The sequence below is a fragment of the Pristis pectinata genome, chromosome 32, assembly GCF_009764475.1.
Source record: "Pristis pectinata isolate sPriPec2 chromosome 32, sPriPec2.1.pri, whole genome shotgun sequence".
NCBI lineage: Eukaryota > Metazoa > Chordata > Chondrichthyes > Rhinopristiformes > Pristidae > Pristis > Pristis pectinata.
In genome coordinates, this window is record NC_067436.1 from 15,154,698 (window position 1) to 15,174,577 (window position 19,880).

At 42.0% G+C, this 19,880-nt stretch overlaps 1 protein-coding gene across 2 annotated transcripts in view; it reads left to right on the forward strand.

Moving 5' to 3' along the window:
* The window catches only part of LOC127585244 (protein ERGIC-53-like), an 83,165-nt gene extending 69,924 nt beyond the window's left edge, over positions 1-13,241 (forward strand). For both annotated transcript variants that reach the window (XM_052042551.1, XM_052042550.1), the window contains exons 11-13: positions 6,844-6,988; positions 11,284-11,399; positions 12,803-13,241. In XM_052042551.1, coding sequence (XP_051898511.1) covers positions 6,844-6,988; positions 11,284-11,399; positions 12,803-12,839 — 298 coding nt within the window. In that variant the 3' untranslated portion in view covers positions 12,840-13,241. The remainder of the gene's footprint in view (positions 1-6,843; positions 6,989-11,283; positions 11,400-12,802) is intronic.
* The last annotated feature ends 6,639 nt before the right edge of the window (positions 13,242-19,880 follow it).

Consider the following 19,880-nt stretch of genomic DNA (forward strand, 5'->3'; position numbering starts at 1 on the left):
GTGTATCATGCCACTTATGTTTCCTTCTGCTTTTTCTGAAGCTACGGAGCTGTTTGCCTGCTCCACAAACATCAATAGCAACACACAAAGTGCCAGAGGAACTCAGTGAGTCAGGCAGCATCTCTGGAGGGAAATGGACAGTCGACTTTTCAGCATGAGGCCCTTCATCAGGTCCTGAAAAGTCGAATGTCCATCTCCCTCCATAGATGCTGCCTGACCCGCTGAGTTCCTCCAGCGCTTTGTGTGTTGCTCCAGATTGCCAGCATCTGCCGTCTCTTGTGTCTCCATGAACATCAGTATCTCCTATGTGTAATGGTTATGGGACTCTGAGGTTGTAGATGTAACTAAATGAATGCAAGTATTTTGACAGTGTTGGCTGGATATTCCACCACAGCAACCATCATATCCTAATCCTTGGTGCACCAGTCACTGCATAGTGACCAGGAGTGGCAACCTCCCTGCCACACCGGTTGGTAATCGCATGCCATTTTGTTTCTCTGATGTTTTTAATGCGATTAAAGTGTAGAATCATCTATTCCTGGATTAAAATATTGTTTTGCACAGCATAATCAGGAGATTAGTCTTGATTTATTTCCTCATCTAACAGTTTATAGTGTTTTCAGTCTGTCATGGGATCAGCTGAACCATAGCTGCCATCCTCCTGTCCTTGACAGCACCTTGCCCAAGATAACATCACATTTTATTGCTCTGGGCTTATAATGTTCAAGTTCCTATTCTATGATGTCATTGGTGACCCCATGCTTCCAGCCTCACTGTGTCCAATGGAGTGGAAGGGTGACTGTGTCAACAAGCACGTCCTTCAAATGGATTCATTTTCCAAGAAAGCATTGCAGCTTGCAAATGTGTTTTGCTTGACTTGATGGCAGTCGTACAGAGAGATTCAAAACTCTACGCAATTACTGTCATAGAAACAAATGACCAACAGGAGATGACAAAAAATGAACGTGGTTATTGATGGAAAAGACAATTCAACTGAACTGGCCCATTTAGCCCTTGAGCCTGTTCTGCCACTCAATTAGATTGTGGGTGATCTGTTTCTTAATTTCATTGACGTATCTTGGTTTCATAATCCTAAATATCATTATCTAATAGTCTCTTAAAATAACACTTAATGAGCAACTTGTTCCTGATTCCCACTGTCGTTTGAGTGAAGAAATGCCTTCTGACACCACTCCTGAATGTTAAGCTTAATCTTGCTCACCTTGGCTGAGCATAAATTCTTGCAGTCTCCTATTGGGAATCTCAAGTCAAGTTTATGATCACGTGCACAAGTAAGATGAGATACAGGAAGAGTTTAAAAAAAAAACTTGCTCGCAGCAGCATTACAGGCGCGTAGATTTGGACAACTCACAGAGCATAAATAGTACATGAATTATACAAGACAGTGAAGAAACAGGCTGCAAATCAAGATATTAGAGCAAAAACACAATCTTGGTGCTTCATTAGCAGTAAATTATCTTTAAAAGAGAAAGCAGCATTTTTCAGGAATGTGCATTAGCCATTTTGTGTATTATAAGACCTGTCTGAGTTTGTTATTTTAAAAAAAATGAAATGTTTGAAGAAAATTTTTAGACAGTGTTCCAACATTTTCTCTGTTTCATCACCAGCATGTTATCTTAACGTAAACTATGGGAATAGAACCAGGAGCTCAAGTACAAAGTAATGAAACAATAATTAGAACTTTATACCTGCACTGTCATTCATTGAGATCAGGACTGATCTTTTACCCCAACCTCTTTCTTGCATTGATGCCAAAACTCCCTGATTCCTTCAATATACAAAAATCTATCCATCTGTCGACTCAACCTTCATGGCTCTCTTGTTTAGAGAATTCTAAACACTCTCTACCCTCTGGATGAAGAAATTTCTTCTCTCAGTCCTGAATGGTTGACCAGTTACTTTGTGACTTGGCCTCTGGTTCTAGATATGCCAGCCAATGGATACATCATGCCCACTTTACACTGCCAAGAATTTTGTATCTTTCAGTGAGATGTGTCTAATTCTTATAAACTCTGGAGAACATAAGCACAGTCTGCTTAAGCTCTCCTCATAGCAAAGTGACCCCAACCCTGGAATCAACCAGTGAACATTCATTGCACTCCCTCTGTTACAATGCATCCATAAGTAGGAGACCAGACTTATGCACAATATTCCAGAAGATATAAGGATACTGCATGATATCAGGAAATAACTCTTCACACAACGATTGAGTTGTGAATAAAGTGGCTGACGTTCAGTGCCTTTGTGCTCTTTCAAGACATCGGCACACTTGTAATGAAGTAAAACTGGTATACAGGCAGTCCCCAGGTTACATAAGGATTCTGTTCCTGAGAACTGTGTGTAAGCTGATTTCTCTGTGTCAGAAAATGTCCGTTTTCTGCAGTAACCAATATTGTATCACTCTACGTACACTTGCTGTAATTCTTTCATTTCATTGAATATTCACCTTAACATTATCCATAATTAAACTAATGGACTATATACTGTATCCAGCCATTAGTAAATACCATGAAATATTATTACTACCTGAAGAAGGCAACCTCTATCATCAAAGATCCTCACCATCCGGGCCACGCCATCTTCTCGCAGCTACCATCGGGCAGGAGGTACAGAAGCCTGAGGTCCCACACCACCCAGGCTCAGGAACAGCTACTTCCCTTCAACCATTCGCTTCTTGAACCAACCAGCACAATCCTAATCAATACCTTAGTACAGCAACACTATGATCACTTTGCACTAAAATTGCCTCTTTTTGCTCTAATTGTGTTCTTTCTTCTAAAAATTGTGTTTAATTTATGTTTTTCTTGTGAATGCTGCTTATCTGATGCTATGTGCCTGTGATGCTGCTGCAAGTAAGTTTTTCATTGCACTTGTGCACACATGGACTTGTGCATTTGACAATAAACTTGACTTTGACTTTGAAAAATGCTTTAAAAATGTATGGGAGAATTTGTGTAAAGCTGGATTTCTATCAGTCAGGTCACTCGTAACCCGGGGAACCCGTACATTGGAAGTATGATGGGATTTGCTGCTGTCAGATGTGGAAATGTAATAACGGTGGGCTGTGATGGAATAAAATCCCCACCCGGTATAGATATGTGCAGTTTGACCATCAAGATATTTGAGATTCAGTTTTGATGCCTGGTGATGTCATGAGGAAATAACGGAGAATTTGGCCTTTGTCTTTGAGAGAATGTTTGGAAAGATCACACGTACGAGAGAACTTCAAACTGATGGCCAGCTAAACTTAAGACGGCTGCCATGTTGTTCCTCACAAGGGAGAGAGAGTTGCAAGAATGATATACTTGGCAGGATGGAGGAGGCAAAAACTTTGGACTAACTGAAGAGACAGATGGTGCGTAGGAGGAAAGCTTCTGGGTTTATCTGGAAGGATAAGTCAAGATGATGCAAAAGTTGATCTTTGTCTTGTGGTCTCTGCAACAAACAGTGCCCGTGATGTTGAAACATCAAAGAGGAAAGGCGGGGGAGGCAGCTGAGGTAGGGAATCTCAGTCCATTCCTCTTGCTTCTCCCCCCCCCCCCCCCCCCCAATCTTGCTGAATAAATCTGTGGATTTTGGAATGGCGTGTGGCGTGTGGGTCAGATCTCTGGTTTCCTTTGGAAATTTCTGTCCGTGACACTATTTTGAAGATGAACGGTGTTCTTCATGGGTCCTGGACAAAGGCTTCAGCATCATCACTAAGGCAGATTATTGAGACATAATCACGTTACTATATACTCCATCCTGTCTGCTACTGCTGTTCACCATCAGAGAAGTTCTGTTGGTTCTGCTCGCATTTCACTGCTAACCAGACTAAATTCTTTCTTTCTCAGGTCTGATAAAGTGTCGCTCATCTGAAACATTAACTATTTCTCTGTTCGCAGATACTGCCTGACCTGCTTAGTTTTTCCTGCATTTTCCATTTTCTGTTTTATTTTCTTATTTTACAAGCATGATGTCTAGCATGCAGGCAAGTCCCACCAGCGTACCATTAGCAACTTGTTACACAGACCTAATGTGCTGGTAACTGTCCCCACTGTGCCATTTTGACCTCATCCTATCATCAACATTCCTTTCATTCTATATGCTCCCTCCCACACCTTCCCTCCAACTGAAAATGTTGCATATCCCTTTCCCTGTTCTGATGAAGGGTCGCAACCCGAAATGTTGACTGTTTCTCTTTCCACAGGTGATGCACGATATGCTGAGTTTTTCCGACATTTTCTGGTTTTGTTTCATTGTCGCATTGCTCTCTGCAGCAATTTGTTGTGCATCTACATTGCATCAGTACATACCTGTAATTATCCCCTGGGCACTAAACTGTTTTGAGTTGTGCAATAATTTTTCCTGGTGGCATTGAGTGTGTTTCAGCTTCTCGCCACACAAGTGTAGGTTTTCAGTGCAAACACTCGCAACCTCAAAGTAGCTCTTGTTCGTCGGGCAGATGATGTTGTGAGATCTTACTCTGCTGAAAAATGTGCGCCAGCTTCCTGGTCTCTAATCTGATCCCAGAGGATTTTCTGAGGTGCTCAACGTGAATTGCAAGTCTTGTAAATACTTAATCTGCACGCAACCTTCTCCCAACCCAAGTAGCCCAGAGACACGAGATAGCAGCTGCTGTAATCTGGAGGAACTCAGTGGGTCAAACTGGTTCTGTCGAATGTCAGTCACCCCTTTGCCTCCGCAGATGTTGCTCTTACCTGCTGACTTTCTCCAGCAGTTTGTTTTTTTTTGCATGAAATAGCCCAGAACAAGCCACAAAAGTGAAAATAGTCTGGATGCTGGAAAGACTGGTTGGGCCAGGCAGCATCTGTGATCACAGAAAGGTCAGTGACCTGAAAGGATTAACCCAGATGATTCTGATAAGTGTTCTCAGTATTACTAAAGAATGAAGTGCAGCTGAAGCCCAATTTGGAGAGTGCACCTGCAAGATATCTGGCACTTCTAGATTTTAAATCTGAAATTTCACTTGTTTAAAATGTTAATCCCCCTCCTCATTAAGAGCATTAACTGACAAGGTCTTTTCCCGCTTTCATCGGACACTGCTACAGCAGGGACTCAATAAGCAAAGCAAAGCCATCTGCTGCCTCACTAACCAGAGGATGGCATTGGAATGTAGCCAAGTGGCTCTGCTTGTGTATGATCTGAGTGTCGTGACCGATAAACTAGGCACTGCAATTTCTAGTCAGCAACAGTATTTTCATTGGGGGTTTCCCAAGGTAATCATATAGGTCATTTTCAAAATAATGACTTGCATTTCTATATTCAAGTCGAGTTTATTGTCATGTGCACAAGTACGGTGAGGTACAGGTACAATGAAAAACTTGCTTGCAGCAGCATCACAGGCACATAGGTGCAGACAACACACAGACTGTGCAAAACAAGACAATAGTGAAAAGTTAGAGACGAGTCCATGGTAGTACAAGGTGTGGTCCGTAGTGTTGCATTGCGGAGGTAGGGTTAGGGTTGTGCAGGTCGTTTCAGGAACCTGATGGTTGCAGGAAAGTAGCTTTTCCTGAACCTGGTGGTGTGGGACTTCAGGCTTCTGTATCTCCTGCCTGACGGTAGCAGCAAGAAGAGGGCATGGCCCAGATGGTGGGGATCCTTGATAGATGCCGCCTTCTTGTACAGCACTTCTCACATCCTTTCCCAATGTCCGAACATTTCTTTACAACCTGGGAAGTATTCTTTGAGCGCAGCTACTGTTGTAATGTAGAGAGTGCAGCAGTTAATGTACACACAGTAAGACCCCACTCGTAGCAGCCAAATGTTTCTCTCAGAAATGTTGTTGGAAGGTTTAGTGTTGACTGGAATACTGGAGAGAGTTCCTCTCCAGCACCACTTGTGAGGGCAATCAGGGTCTCCATTTGATGACTCCTCAGTGAGCCGGTGTCTTTGTGCGGCATTCCCTCAGTCAAGTGGTGATCAGCATCTGCTGACCCCTTCTGTTTTCAAAGTTGGAGCACGGCAGGAAGGGCTGCGCTTAAATTGGCGGCGCCCAAAATTCAACTGCGCATGGCCTAAACTGGCACTGTCACTTCTATGCATGATAGGTGACAGAATGCACGGTAATGTCAATGGCATCTGATGCCAAAGCCCAGCAGTGCCCTGAAGCATCTACATCAGAAACACTCTTTGTGTTTGCAAAGGGGAACCACGTCGTCACGTGTCTTGGTGTGACCTGACTGAGGGAGCACTATGCAGTCAGCAATGCTGCTTTACTGTTGAGATGTGAAGTGGAGACCCTGGTTGCCCCTTCAAGAGAGTGAGGCCTGTTTTGATACTGGTTAAAAGGTTCTGCCCTTCTGCTGCTGTTGGAGTCCAAGGGCCTGACTCTTAAGACGTTGTCTTTAACTTTTATTTTGTTCCTGATCCCCTCCGTCCCCTTTTATTACTGGTCTTTGGTAATGCCTTCCACCCCTCCCACAACACCCTCCAACCCACCTTCCCATACATCTGCCTGATGCTTTTCCCAGTTCACTTCCTCTGTGATCTCTTGTGTATGTACCAGCCATGGGACACATGGCTTCCAACCGTGAGAATTCACTTTGAATCTATGTTCCTGGTCCTCTTTCTACCTCAATGCACTGTGTGATGAATTGACCTGTATCAAACGGTGTGCAAGACAAGTTTTTTCACTGTACCTCGGTACATGTGAGCATAATAAACCAACTTACTAATTTACGTTGAACCATCTGCTAATGGGAGCAGTTGCTCTCTCTTTCCCCAATTGAAGCCCTTCATGATTCTGTACTCTCCTGTTTCTGCAGTGTCTTTGGGTCTGACCATTCCATCTTAATACATTTATTGTCTGTCTTCCAGGATGAACATAGACAACATCCTTTCAAAAGTGAAGCTAAGCCAGAAGTCCTTAAATACCATGGTTGCAGACCAGAACCATTTTGGGGAGATAAATGAACACATCAGTGTTGTCAAGAAGAATATTGACAGCTTGATGAACGCTAAGGTATGGCTTGAAAATTTCTGAATTTTGCTTTAGTTATGAATTTGCTCTTCCACTGGACAGAGTTGAGTCTCGTAGCACAGTAACAGGCCCTTTGGATCATTGAGTCCATGCCAATCATTGAGCACCCATTTACACTAACTCTGGTCTTATCCACATTGAACACTTGTTCGGCACAATAACCACCCCACCATCCCCCCCAATTATCTGAGCCAAAGCAGCAGGAAATGCATTTGCTGCAGCATGGTCAGCACTTGTGCTTCCCCCCACCCTTTAATGTCATAGAACATAGAACATTACAGCACAGTACAGACCCTTCGGCCCACAATGTTGTGCCGACATTTTAGCCTGCTCTAAGAACTATCTAACCCTTCCCTCCCACATAGCCCCCTATTTTTCTATCATTCATGTGTCTATCTAAGAGTCTCTTAAATGTCCCTAATGTATCTGCCCCCACAACCTCTGCTGGCAGTGCATTCCACACACTCACCACTCTCTGTGTAAAAAAAAAAACATACCCCCGACATCCCCCTTATACCTTCCTCCAATCACCTTAAAATTATGTCCCCTCATGTTAGCCATTGTCGCCCTGGGAAGAAGTCTCTGACTGTCCACTCGATCTATGCCTCTTATCATCTTGTACACCTCTATCAAGTCACCTCTCATCATCCTCCTCTCCAAAGAAAAAGCCCTAGCTCGCTCAACCTATCCTCATAAGACATGCTCTCCAATCCAGGCAGCATCCTGGTAAATCTCCTCTGCACCCTCTCTAAAGCTTCCACATCCTTCCTATAATGAGGCGACCAGAACTGAACACAATACTCCAAGTGTGGTCTGACCAGAGTTCTATAGAGCTGCAACATCACCTCGCGGCTCTTGAACTCAGTACCCTGACTAATGAAGGCCAACACTCCATACGCCTCCTTAACAACCCTATCAACCTTCGCGGTGACCTTGAGGGATCTATGGACATGGACCCCAAGATCCCTCTGATCCTCCACACTGCTAAGAGTCCTGCCATTAACCTTGTGTTCTGCCTTCAAATTCGATCTCCCGATGTGTATCAATTCACACTTATCCGGGTTGAACTCCATCTGCCACTTCTCAGCCCAGCTCTGCATTCTATTAATATCCTGTTGTAATCTACAGCAACCATCTACACTATCCACAACACCACCAACCTTTGCATCATCAGCAAACTTACTAACCCACCCTTCCACATCCTTATCCAAGTCACTTATAAAAATCACAAAGGTAATGTCATGCAAATTAGTCCCTGCTTTAAATGTGTTTAAACCACCGTCTACTTGTAACTTCACTTTCATTACCATGCTCTTTCTTCAGATCTTTGAACAGACTCTTTGCTTTTTCTTGAATAATCAGGTATTCGGCATTGATTTTATTCATCAAGCCAAATCACCAATGGTTTTTCCAGCTTAATTATCAAATCACTTTGTTGCTTTGTAATGATGGTCAGGGCCGATCTTTTAACGTACTCAAGAATAGGCGCCTTGTCCTTTATGTTTTGTACCTACCGTTGAGTGACCAAAACCCAACATATCGTCAATTTTCCTTGGCATTTCCCTCTTTTCATGTTACTTAATTATATCCATTTTGATGGTTTTTCTGTTCTTAGATGCACAACCATCACATGTATCTCGTTTGCTTTTGGGAGGCATGAATATGGCAAATTACTGTGAGAGTCATACAGTATGGTGTTTATGTCGAATCACAAACACTGCTATCCAATACAGCACTCCAAAGATGAGTGGTGTTTGTGCGGGAGGCTCAAGTTATGTCGCTATCAAGACTTCTCATTCACCCAGTTTGCAAAGGAAGCTGCCACTCATAGGAGTGAATGCATGTATGTACGTCAGGCTTTTGAATTCCTGGGAGCTCGTTTGTATGTATGGCTGTCCGTAAATTGGGTGTTCATAACCTGGCGACAGCCTGTAATTTAAAATTAACAACATGTCAGGTATTTTGTCTGTGTCTGTGTATCTTTAACATGCTCTTTTCTCTGGAGTGGTGGAGGCTGAGGGGTGATCTGTTGGAAGTGTATAGAATTATGAGGGGCATAGATAGGGTGCACAAGCAATATCTTTTTCCCATTACTGAGCGATCCAATACCAGAGAGCATGCATTTGTGAGAGGGGGTAGGTTCAGAACAGACGTGAGGGGTACGTTTTTTTACTGAGAGAGTGGTGGATGCCTGGAATGTGTTGCCTGATAGGGTGGTGGAGGCAAATTCATTGGGGGCTTTTAAGAGGGGCTTGGATGGGCACATGAATGAGAGGAAAATAGAGGGATATGGGCATTCTGTAGGTAGGAGGGATTAGCTATGTTGGCACAACATTGTGGGCCAAAGGGCCTGTTCTGTGCTGTACTGTGCTGTTCTATGTTCCGATACGATTATTCTGTATATTGCCAAATCTTTGCTGAAGTTGGCTGATTGACTGATCCAAGTAGAAGATGTGCTTTAAATATGTTGCACCAGAATTGTCTCTTCCTTTTCCAGCATTTTCTTCTTTGCTTTATGCAATTTATTTGTGTATCTTGTCCAAAGCAGCAAGCAGCAGTTGGGGTTACAATTCATTGGACATCGTACATATCCTGTCCTATTAAATGCATCCAAGAAAGCAAATGGCATTTCCCCAGGGAGAGAAAGAGAGACCCAGACAAGCTTTTGATAGATATTCACTCTGCCAGGCAGTTTCCCAGAGACTTCCTTTAAAAGCCTTCCAGCCCTGAGAGGAGGAGGAGGTGTGACCTTGCTCTACTTTCAGTATTGCTGCTGGACATCCCAGTTGTATTCTCAGTGGCAATGCTAACTATTCCACACTGTCACCATGGCTTGAGATGCAATGAGACTTACTGCCGCCTCTGCCCAGACAGCAGTCAGTGGGTACTGTGTTTTAAACAGCACCCTGCAATTCGTAGCAACAAGCAAACTGCTGGAGGAACTCAGTGGGTCAAGCAGCATCTGTAGAGGCAAAGGGACGGTTGACATTTCAGGCTGACGCCCTGCATCAGGTCCTGCAGTTATTTTTTGATTCTTAAATTATTCTCTGGTATTTTTTAAAATACAGTTCTCTTAGAGTCATACAGCATGGAAGCAGGCCCTTCAGCCCAATGCATCCATGTCGATTAAGAAACCTACCTGAGCTAGTCCCATTTGCCCCCATTTAGCCCATATCCCTTTAAACCTTTCCTATCCACGTACCTGTCCAATTGTCTGTTAAGTGTTATAATTGTACCACTTATCTGGCGGCTTGTGCCACACACCCACCACCCTCTGTGTGGAAAAACTTGCCTCTCAGGTCCCCTTTAAATTTCTGCCCTCTCACCTTAAACCTTTTCCCTCCAGTTTTGGAATCCCCTACCATGGGACAAAGACTTATCTGTATCCCTCGTGAGTTTGTATACCTCAGCCTCCTACGCTTCAGGGGGAAAAGCGAGCCTATCCAGTCTCTCCTTGCAACTCTCCAGTCCAGGTAATGTCCTGGTAAATCTTCACTGCACCCTTTCCAGCTTAATGACGTCCTTGCCAAAATCAACAACTAAGTTATTTGGTAAACACCATATTGGAACTGATAAAATGCATAGCGAAGAATATTCAAACATTATGTTGCAAGCAGCTGTAGTGAGAATGCATATGCTTTGGAATGTAACCAGCAAACCTCCAAACTCTCGACACAAAAATGGCATGCAGGTTGATTTAAAATTAGATGTTTTGCTTCTCCCATTGAGATCTCTGTTGTGCACCCATCTTTGAACGCAGATATCATGCTTATCATTTTAAGGCTTGTGTTCTTTGTAGATTCTGATGTGGCGCTACCTGGTTACAATAACAACTTTTGAATTGCTTTGGAGAAGTGTCGGTTGGCTTTGTTGGCAATGATTTGCATTGATGTTTTTTCTAGCAGATCAACAGCCTGTGTGGAGTTTGCACGTTCTCCCTGTGATGTTGTGGGGTTCTTCCAGGTGCTCTGGTTTCCTCCCACATCCCAAAGAATGCAAAATTGGCCCCTGGTGTACATGGGTGGTAGGTGTATCTGGGGAAGTTGATAGGAATGTGAGAGAGAATGGGTTACGCCGGGTGGGGGAGTGGAATTGGATTGCACTGAGAGCCAGCCTGGCCTGAATGGCCTCCTATGCTGTGATAAAATATGATAATTGTGTTCAAGTTTACATTTAGCTTTTGCATTACCATGCACAAATCTCCAGGAACTAACCTTTTACTGATAAGCATATGAGTTGTTCAATTGGATACAGTGCATTTATCATTTGTTCTGCAGGTTCAACACATCAGCTGTCCAAAGGCACCCCCTGTCCCTTCCTGTCTCTCAGTGTGGCATTTCTTGGTGTTCATGGTCCTCCAATCAGTGTTCTTTCTCTACTACCTAATACACAGGTAATTTTTTTAGGTACTTGAAAAAGGTATTTACTGGCAATGCACTGTTGACACTGCATTTGTGCTAATTAGTACATGGACAGAAATGCAAAGCTCGTTGCACAGTTCAAATTACTGTGTAGTCTGCCGATACTGTTCAAAGTTTCTGCTTCATTATAAGATATCTTTATTAGTCACATGTACATCAAAACACATAGTGAAACGCATCTTTTGCGAAGTGTGTTGTGGGGGCAGCCCACAAGTGTCGCCACGCTTCTGCCTACTCCGACATATGTTGGCATTCATCGTTTACCACATCAAGAAGCAAAAAGCCAACACCGTGGTGTTGAAAACTTTGTGGGTCATTGTTTTGGTGACTGTTCTGAAATATTGCATTGGGTTCTCCCAATTAACTTGTGGATAAATGCAGAACTTTGCTTGAAGGCGGGTGACAACAGACTAAGAAGATCCCATTTCTGAGTCAGCCAATCTAGGCTGTTAGATAATTCCACCCAGGGCAATCTTCTGAGTAACTCAAGTGAACCTGGCTGAGGGTGAGAAGGAACAAGTACCCACGGCACATATATGAATCAGAAAATGTGGACTAATAAATTATCTCCAAAACCTCCCAATGAGCATTGACTGGGTTCTCACATCACAGGTGTCTTCCTACAGAACACTGTGTCTGCAGAACCACAGCAGATTAGAACCCTATCATCAAAACAATAGGAAAAAGGAAGAAAGTTAAATGATGCTTTATAATGCCTTCTCTCTGCTATAGTTGTTAGTTTAAGAAAGCACAGGAGCATGCTTTAGACTTCACTGTGATGACTGCCAACTATCGTTCAGAAATGAAAACACAATGACTCATCCAAGCCTATGACGTATTGAATGCCCATCCTGGGGACAGGTGCCATTTCACCAGAGTTCATTGTCATTTCCCACACAATCAGGAGTGCAGAATAAATAAAAGGAGACACGTGTGTGCGTTTAAAGCCCTTTTAATTATCCACCTGACGATAATAATACCTTGCCGTCTAGATATGTTATTAGTTCCTCCAAACTTGTGTTATCGAGTGCTCCCAATTTGTCAGGGGTTCGGTGATGCAGACATTGAAACATTTTATCTGTGAGATCAGAGTTCACATCCTGGTGAACGAGATGAGTTAATGATCACAGCTATTGTGGACTGAAGGAAGAACAGCCTCAATTCTGACTAGCGTGAACTTTCAACATTATCTTGTTGTGAAAGACAAAACAAACTGAAGAGGTTGAATGGCCAACTGCTGCCTCCTTCACATGAATGGAAATATCAGTGAATAATTAATGAAATGACAAGTTCTGCCTTCCCTGAAAGAACTTTGTAATTTTAATCTTGCTATTGCAAACCTTCAATGAAAACCTTAAATATGTCTGTTTTACAGGAACAGAAGGGAAACAAATTTAAAGAAGGTTTACTGAGGACTAACTGCAGGATCTTTGAATATATATTTTTTGTGTGTTTGAATAATGTTTTTTTAACTGTATTCCTCTCCTCAAAGATGAGTATCTGTAACTTGCCGCCACAGTATAAAGTGAACACATTGTCTTTGATAGAGAAATGTTTTCAAAGGGTAATCCACTTACTACAAGTGCTAGCCATTAACTTACCTAGAAGGTATTTCCTTTGGATTTTTTGTATGTAAAACTTGTGGATTTATATCAAATATATTAAAGCAGTGGTTTTCTTGGACCCTTACTCTATTTTCATTAATTGAAGAGAATAATCCAAAGGTACATGTTAATTTATTTCAGCCAGACTTACAAATATTTTAACATCATGGCGATAACTGGAATTGACAATAAAATGAATTGCAATCCTTGCTGGAGTGTTTCTGTGTGAAAGTGTGGAAGATAAGGACTTTCTAATCTAAATCTGATTGATTTCAGCTTACGTTTCCGTGTTCTTTAACTCACCCTTGTTATTTGCCTTTGTGAAATCGGTTACAGTATCAGTGAGCTGCTGTGTGGAGCGGTGAAGGTTGTTAGCTGATAACCAACGACAAGATAATGGTGTTAGTGAACCAGAGTGTGACTGTTGGAAAGATCAGCCTGACGGGTGTAAAAGGTACTCGCACTGTAAGCGGTACGGAAGGCAGTCCAGAACTCCCAAAAGGAAACTGGTCCACAAAGCAGTAGATAACTTTGAAGTGGTAACTCTTCTGTAGGTGAGTGCAGGAGCCATTGTGTAAGAATCTTTGGGTTGAATGAACTATTAGTCTATTTTTGGAATTGGTTTGAAGGGCAGTAGAAGCAAGGTTGTCAGGAAAACTCTTTGAGTAATATCCATGTGATCTCACATTTCTGTGCTGAATCACTATCACAGGAAAGCTCCTTGGTCAGCATGGGTGATTTTGGCCAAAGGGCCTGTTTCCGTGCTGTATAAGTCTGACTCTCTGAGGTAGGCAAGACCTTGGTGGAAAGTGTCATCAAAAGGAGGGCACAGTGCAATATTCCCATAGCACTACCACTAGAAGTTCAAATTCTGTGTCACCTCAACCTAAAACCTTCCAACCCACTTTAGTCAATCTGACACTTGACTTTAAGCCTCTGGAAGTACCTTTGCACTCCAACCTTGTTTAATTAATATTTGTAAGCTCACAATGATAACAAACATACTGCCAGCCAGTCACCATGCACTGGAAGTGATGACGAATCCATTTAAAATCTGAGTGAGACCTGGGTTAGTAGTTTTCTGCTTCCATGCTAACTGGATGTAGAGATCATGTAGCAGAGACTAACTCAGACGTCATCCAGTATGACAAAATAATTCTCTGAAGAGCTGGAGAGAGTTTTCATCTGGACAAAGGAAAAGAATTTTGGTATTGGTTTATTATTGTCACTTGTACCGAGGTACAGTGAAAAACTTGTCTTGCATACCATTTGTACAGATCAATTCATTACACAGTGCAGATACATTGAGTTAGTACAGAGTGCATTGAGGTAGTACAGGGTAAAAACAATAACAGAATACAGAGTAAAGTGTCACAGCTACAGGGAAGTGCATTGCAGGTAGACAGTTCGGTGCAAGGTCAAACAAAGTAGATTGTGAGGTCAAGAGTCCATCTCATCGTATAAGGGAACCGTTCTTATCACCGTGGGAAGTGTTTATGGAGGTGTTTAAAATAACAAAATGATGGGATTTAGTAGAAATAAAATGGTTGCCAGTGGTTGACTAGAATAGAGGGATATAAATAACTTAGCTCCAGGACAACCGAGGGGAATAGGTTGGTTGAGTGGCTTTACTAGAGTTAAAGATTGAAGTGGAGATTGTGTCAACATTTAAGATCAGATGGGTAGATGAAGGAAAGGGAACTAAAGTAATGTGGGACAAGGGTGGGGCATATTTGGGAAATAGACATCTCAAGGATTCTGGGTTAGATGACCTAGTTCCATATGTAACTCCATGCCAATGCATCTCAATCCCTCTCATGTTCCCCATGCCCAAGCAAGCTATCATTGCTTTCTTATGTTGCTCTCAAGCCTGAAGAAACTGGGGAAAAAACTTCTCAACCAGTAAGTTTGTTCTCAGAAGGCTTGTCAGGAATCAGTGACGGTGGAGACTCTCCTGGGCCAAGCAGAACTCTTAGATTCTGATTCTGCACAATAACCTCCGGGTTATGTAAAGGAGTTGAATGCAGTCAAACGACATTCCCAGGACTGTTCTAAGGTCTACTCACTTCCTCATTACTGCACTGAAGGATCGGCCTGGATTTTTCTCCTGACCGTTGGACTTGAGCTATTACTCTTCTGAGACACACAAAAAAAGGATCTGGACATCACTGACGAGACTGACATATATCGCTCATCCCTAACCCTCAGCTGTTTCAGAAAACAGTTAAGAGGTAACCCCATCACAGTGGATCAGGAATTGCATATAGACTAAAGTAGGTAGGGAAGCCAGACTTCCTTCTCTGAAGGACTTCGGTGAAACAAATGGGATTGCCTCCACACTATCCTGATATCCATCCATCCTTGATCACTCATGTAATTTAAATTCCCAGCTTCCATGGTGGGATTTGAACTCATGACTATGTTATTAGGTTATATTTCAGGATTACTACTCCGGTAACAACCATTGTGCTACTATACCCTGTTTAGTATCTGCAGAAAGCTTAATACTGAGTCTTAGCAGACAATGAGAATGTAATGAAGGTGCTACATGAATTCAAGTTCTTTAGCTGGAGGATAAATATTGAAGAAATTTCATTAAGATTCAAAAGAATATGAAGCAGATCTGCCCTTGTTTGAGTTTAACAATTGGCACTGATGGTTTATCTGGGGTGGGTACCCACACAGGCACTTCACCAAATAATCTTTCACCTCCTTGAGATGAGATCAGCTCTAGCCAATGAATTAAAGTCAACTTGTTACTAACCCCAGTGAGCAGATTTAGAAGGATGGGGGAATCTGCTTCATAGGTGGTGCCTAAAAGCAATTCCATTTTTTCTGTGGACATCGTGTGCAGTTCCGGACAACCCATTACAGGAAGGACATGGAGGCTTTGGAAAAGATAGAGAAGAGGTTTAGTGGGATGCTGCCTAGGATGATGCAGGGTATGAGCTATAAGGAGGGATTGGACAAACTTGGGTTGTTTTCTCTGGAGAATCAGAAGCTGAGAGGAGACCTGATAGAAATTTATAAAATTATGAGAGGCATAGATAGGGTAGACAGAATCTTTTTCCAAGGGTAGAAATGTCAAATACTAGAAGACATGCATTTAGGTTGAGAGGGGGGTAAGTTTAAAGGAGATATTCAGGGCAAGGTTTTTACACACCAAGTAGTAGGTGCCTGGAGTGAACTGCCAGGGGCAATAGTGGAAGCAGATATGATGGTGGTGTTTAGATAGACACATGAAGAGGCAGGGAATGGAGGGCTTTGGGTCATCTTCAAACAGAAGAGATTTAGTTTAATTTGGCATCATGTTCAACACAGACATTGTGGGCCAAAGGGCCTGTCCTGTGCTTACTGTTCTATGTTCTATTCAAACAAAGCATAACCATAATTTGTGGGAAAAATGTATTTTGTTCTAATATCATATTTTCAAAATGACTGACTCCTTAAGTACCTGGGTTTATTGTATTTGTTTCATAACCTGCCATCTGCGACTGTTTTCATGGATTTATTCAATTAAGATTTTAAGCTAAAATCAAAATATTAAGATGACTCATGGCTCTTCAACCTCCTGTTGAGAATTTTATGAATGATTTTGAACATTTCTGCACATAAACTAAACGCAGTTATAAAGTTGCCGCCTTCACATAATTTTAATTCAAGTATGGAATTATAGTGTGGCAAATTGCTACCCATCATCTTCCTATTATCCACAATTATAGAGGATTTGTAATCCTTGCCTAACTTGTGAACCCTGGAGTTCTGCAGAAACCCACTCTCCAGATGAAGAATTTGTATTACTGCTGAAACTGAATTGGTATTTTCTCTAATCCACACTGTTTCTTCTGGGAAACATTAAAAATGACTCTGAAGCTGGCGAATACACATCCTCAATTGAATACACTCAAATGCAGTCACCAATGATAATAAGAAGTGGCTTTCAGAAATGATCCCAATTTCATTGACTCAATATTCAGAACTTTATTACAATTGGCTGTAATAATAATTCTGGCAATAAGGTAGCTGATTTATTTTAATGATTATTGAAGTATTCTTACTTTTCATTTGATTTTTTTCCCACATGCAGATGATTTAAATGTCATTTAGTTTGAAAGTTCGCTAATCCAGTTGAGAAAATGTGTGAAGTAACATTCCTCTTTGTAACGTCCTGGCGTCTTGTGATAAACAATCTGTCTCATGCGATATTGCATGTTTCAAGTAGAATGGTGTCTATTGAAAACCACCCTACTGAATGCAAAGTGAATCTTGGGACCAGTCAGCCACAGTCAGAAGTGGGCAGAGCTTCTATCAGAAATTTATTCAGCAAGTGAGTTCAATGTAATGATCTCTCCTACACTGCAGTGGCAAACACTTGCCAAATAAAAACGTGGCAATTTCTTCAGCAAATGCAGTGAATAGAGGACAGAATAGGACAAGAGAAATCTTTTTTTTAAAATAATTATTATTGGTTTATTATTGCACCTGTACCAAGATACATTAAAACATTTTTATTTCTATGTCATCCTGGCAGATCATGCCATTACAAAAGTACCTCGAGGTCGTAAAAGGGAAACAATGCAGGATATAGTGTTACACTTACAGAGAAAGTGAAGTGCAGGTAGACAAATAAAGTGCAAGGAGGAGGTAGACTGGGAGATCAGTGTGAATGGCAGTGGAAATTGCCCAGTAATTCCGATCTAGGCCAGGATTAGTAACATCCTTAATGGAGCTCCTCTGAAAGTGATTTTTTTAACTGTATAATACCAGTTTAAACACTTTGAAGTTAATCAACATTTTAATTGTTTCATATGCAAAACAAAAATGAAACTTGTACTCCCCATGTATCTGGGGGACTTGCTATGTGCCATCCATTACATGATTGCCCAAGACACCAATACTGGACAACTTAACTCTTCATTATATTCTACTGTTAACATTTGGGGATAATCAAATGGCAATATTCTATAAAAATTAGTCATATAAAACACCGGTTAATTTCTTTTTGGTGTTACTTGAGGAATAATATTGCTCAGTGTGCTGGAGGAATTGATCTTCCTCGAATTGAAATATCCTGTCTTGAATTTCAGCATGTAATCTGAAGGATGATACCTCTAATCGCACTGTTCGTTTAATGCTGGGCCCGAAGGATACACTTCTTTTTTTCCATTAGTTATAGCGTGTGAAGGTGTTAGTTCGCCAGTGCGTCCCTTTGGCTGGCGGAGGAGTTTGGAGCCCATCAGTGAATAATTATAACAAGGACGGTCTGTCCTCCTATTGCCTGTCCGCTCAGAGTATGACAAATTTTCTAATTAGTGATATCTTTGTTGCTGTTGACTAATATCTGAGATTGAGTCACAGACGGAGAGGTGATGGAGACCATAATAACCCTGTCAGAAGATATGGGAATTGTACCTAAATTGGCACACTTGTTTGGCTGTCAGGATAAGTTGTCTCATATGGCAATGAAATGTGTTGCATCTTTCACCCTCGTTCAGATTTTATTTACGAAGCTATCCATAGTCTTGAAGAATTTAGTTACCATTGGAGAGTAAATTACTGCAACAATTAAAATGCACTTTTTTAAATTTTATATTCTGTAAATTACTTGAAACCTTTGAATAATAATGAGCGACATCCCTTATTTTGATATTGTGATCGAGTCTGACGAATTTAAAAGTCGGTGCTATTTTGGGTGCACTGATATTTTTGTAGAAGCCCTAGTATTAATCATTGGAGTTATCCGCCAAAACAAGAATTAGATACTAATTCAGACTTTCAGCGCAAGTTCCCAGTGTTAGCGAGGCTGATATCACAATCTAGTTATGTCGCTGTACTGCAACCCCTTGAGAGAGAAAGATGTTTCAAATCCCATTGAACATATGATCTAAGCTGACATTTCAGAACCCTGGGGCAAGACTACGCCGTCTGAGGTGCTGCCTTTCGGATGAGAGAGCAAACGAAGGCCCGTCTGTCATCTCAGGTGCGGGTTAAGGAGCGCGTGGGCCAATATCCAAATGGGGCAGACACAATCTCCAATATTTACCCCTCGAGCAACACTTTATATGACGGGTTCATTTTGATTTTTTAAAAGAAAGGCAGAGGTGCATTTCTATGGCGCCCCTCAGGATAGTGGAAAGGAATGTCACAGTTAGTGGAAATCTTGATGATGTTCCTGGAACTCAGCTGTGCTCAGCCTTGGTGACTACATCTCCTACATGGCAACCAATAAACGCTGTCCTTGCCAGCAACACCTAGATCCCGATTTTTTTTTAAAAAATGGAATACAGCAATAGAACAGTTAATTGATTCTAAGTGGGTTTATGAGCCGTCCTGTGAGAAAGGACTTTATAAGCTGCATCCTTTAACCTGTGATCAGTGTTATGTAGAAGTAGGGGCGAGGACCTACCACCTGAGTTCATTTAGTTTGCTTTCGGTCTTTAGTCCCTTCACAGAGGGATAACATCTGGGGGGTGGGGTGATTCACGGTCTCCCCCTCCACCACTCACCTCCCCTGGACCATGTGGAGGCGAAAGGTTCTGCAGTGCAAAGATGAATGGTGCGGGTCAGAGAGACAGGGCTCCTGATTTGGGGCCCATTTCGCCGGAGCCACTGGCAGGGGACGCTCCCGAAGATATCCTGATCTGCAGCAGTCTGGGCGATGCCTCGGGATCAGACCCTCTTATTTTAACTGCATTAGTTAGCCTTCAATAATAATTAGTTTATCCACTTAGTTTGGACTTTACTTCAAAGCTGCAAACACAATGAGTGGGAGCAAGACTCCCTTTTGTATTGGGATGCATCTGTCTTTTTGTCCCACCGCTCAAATGGAAGATGTGCTGAAATTGTTAG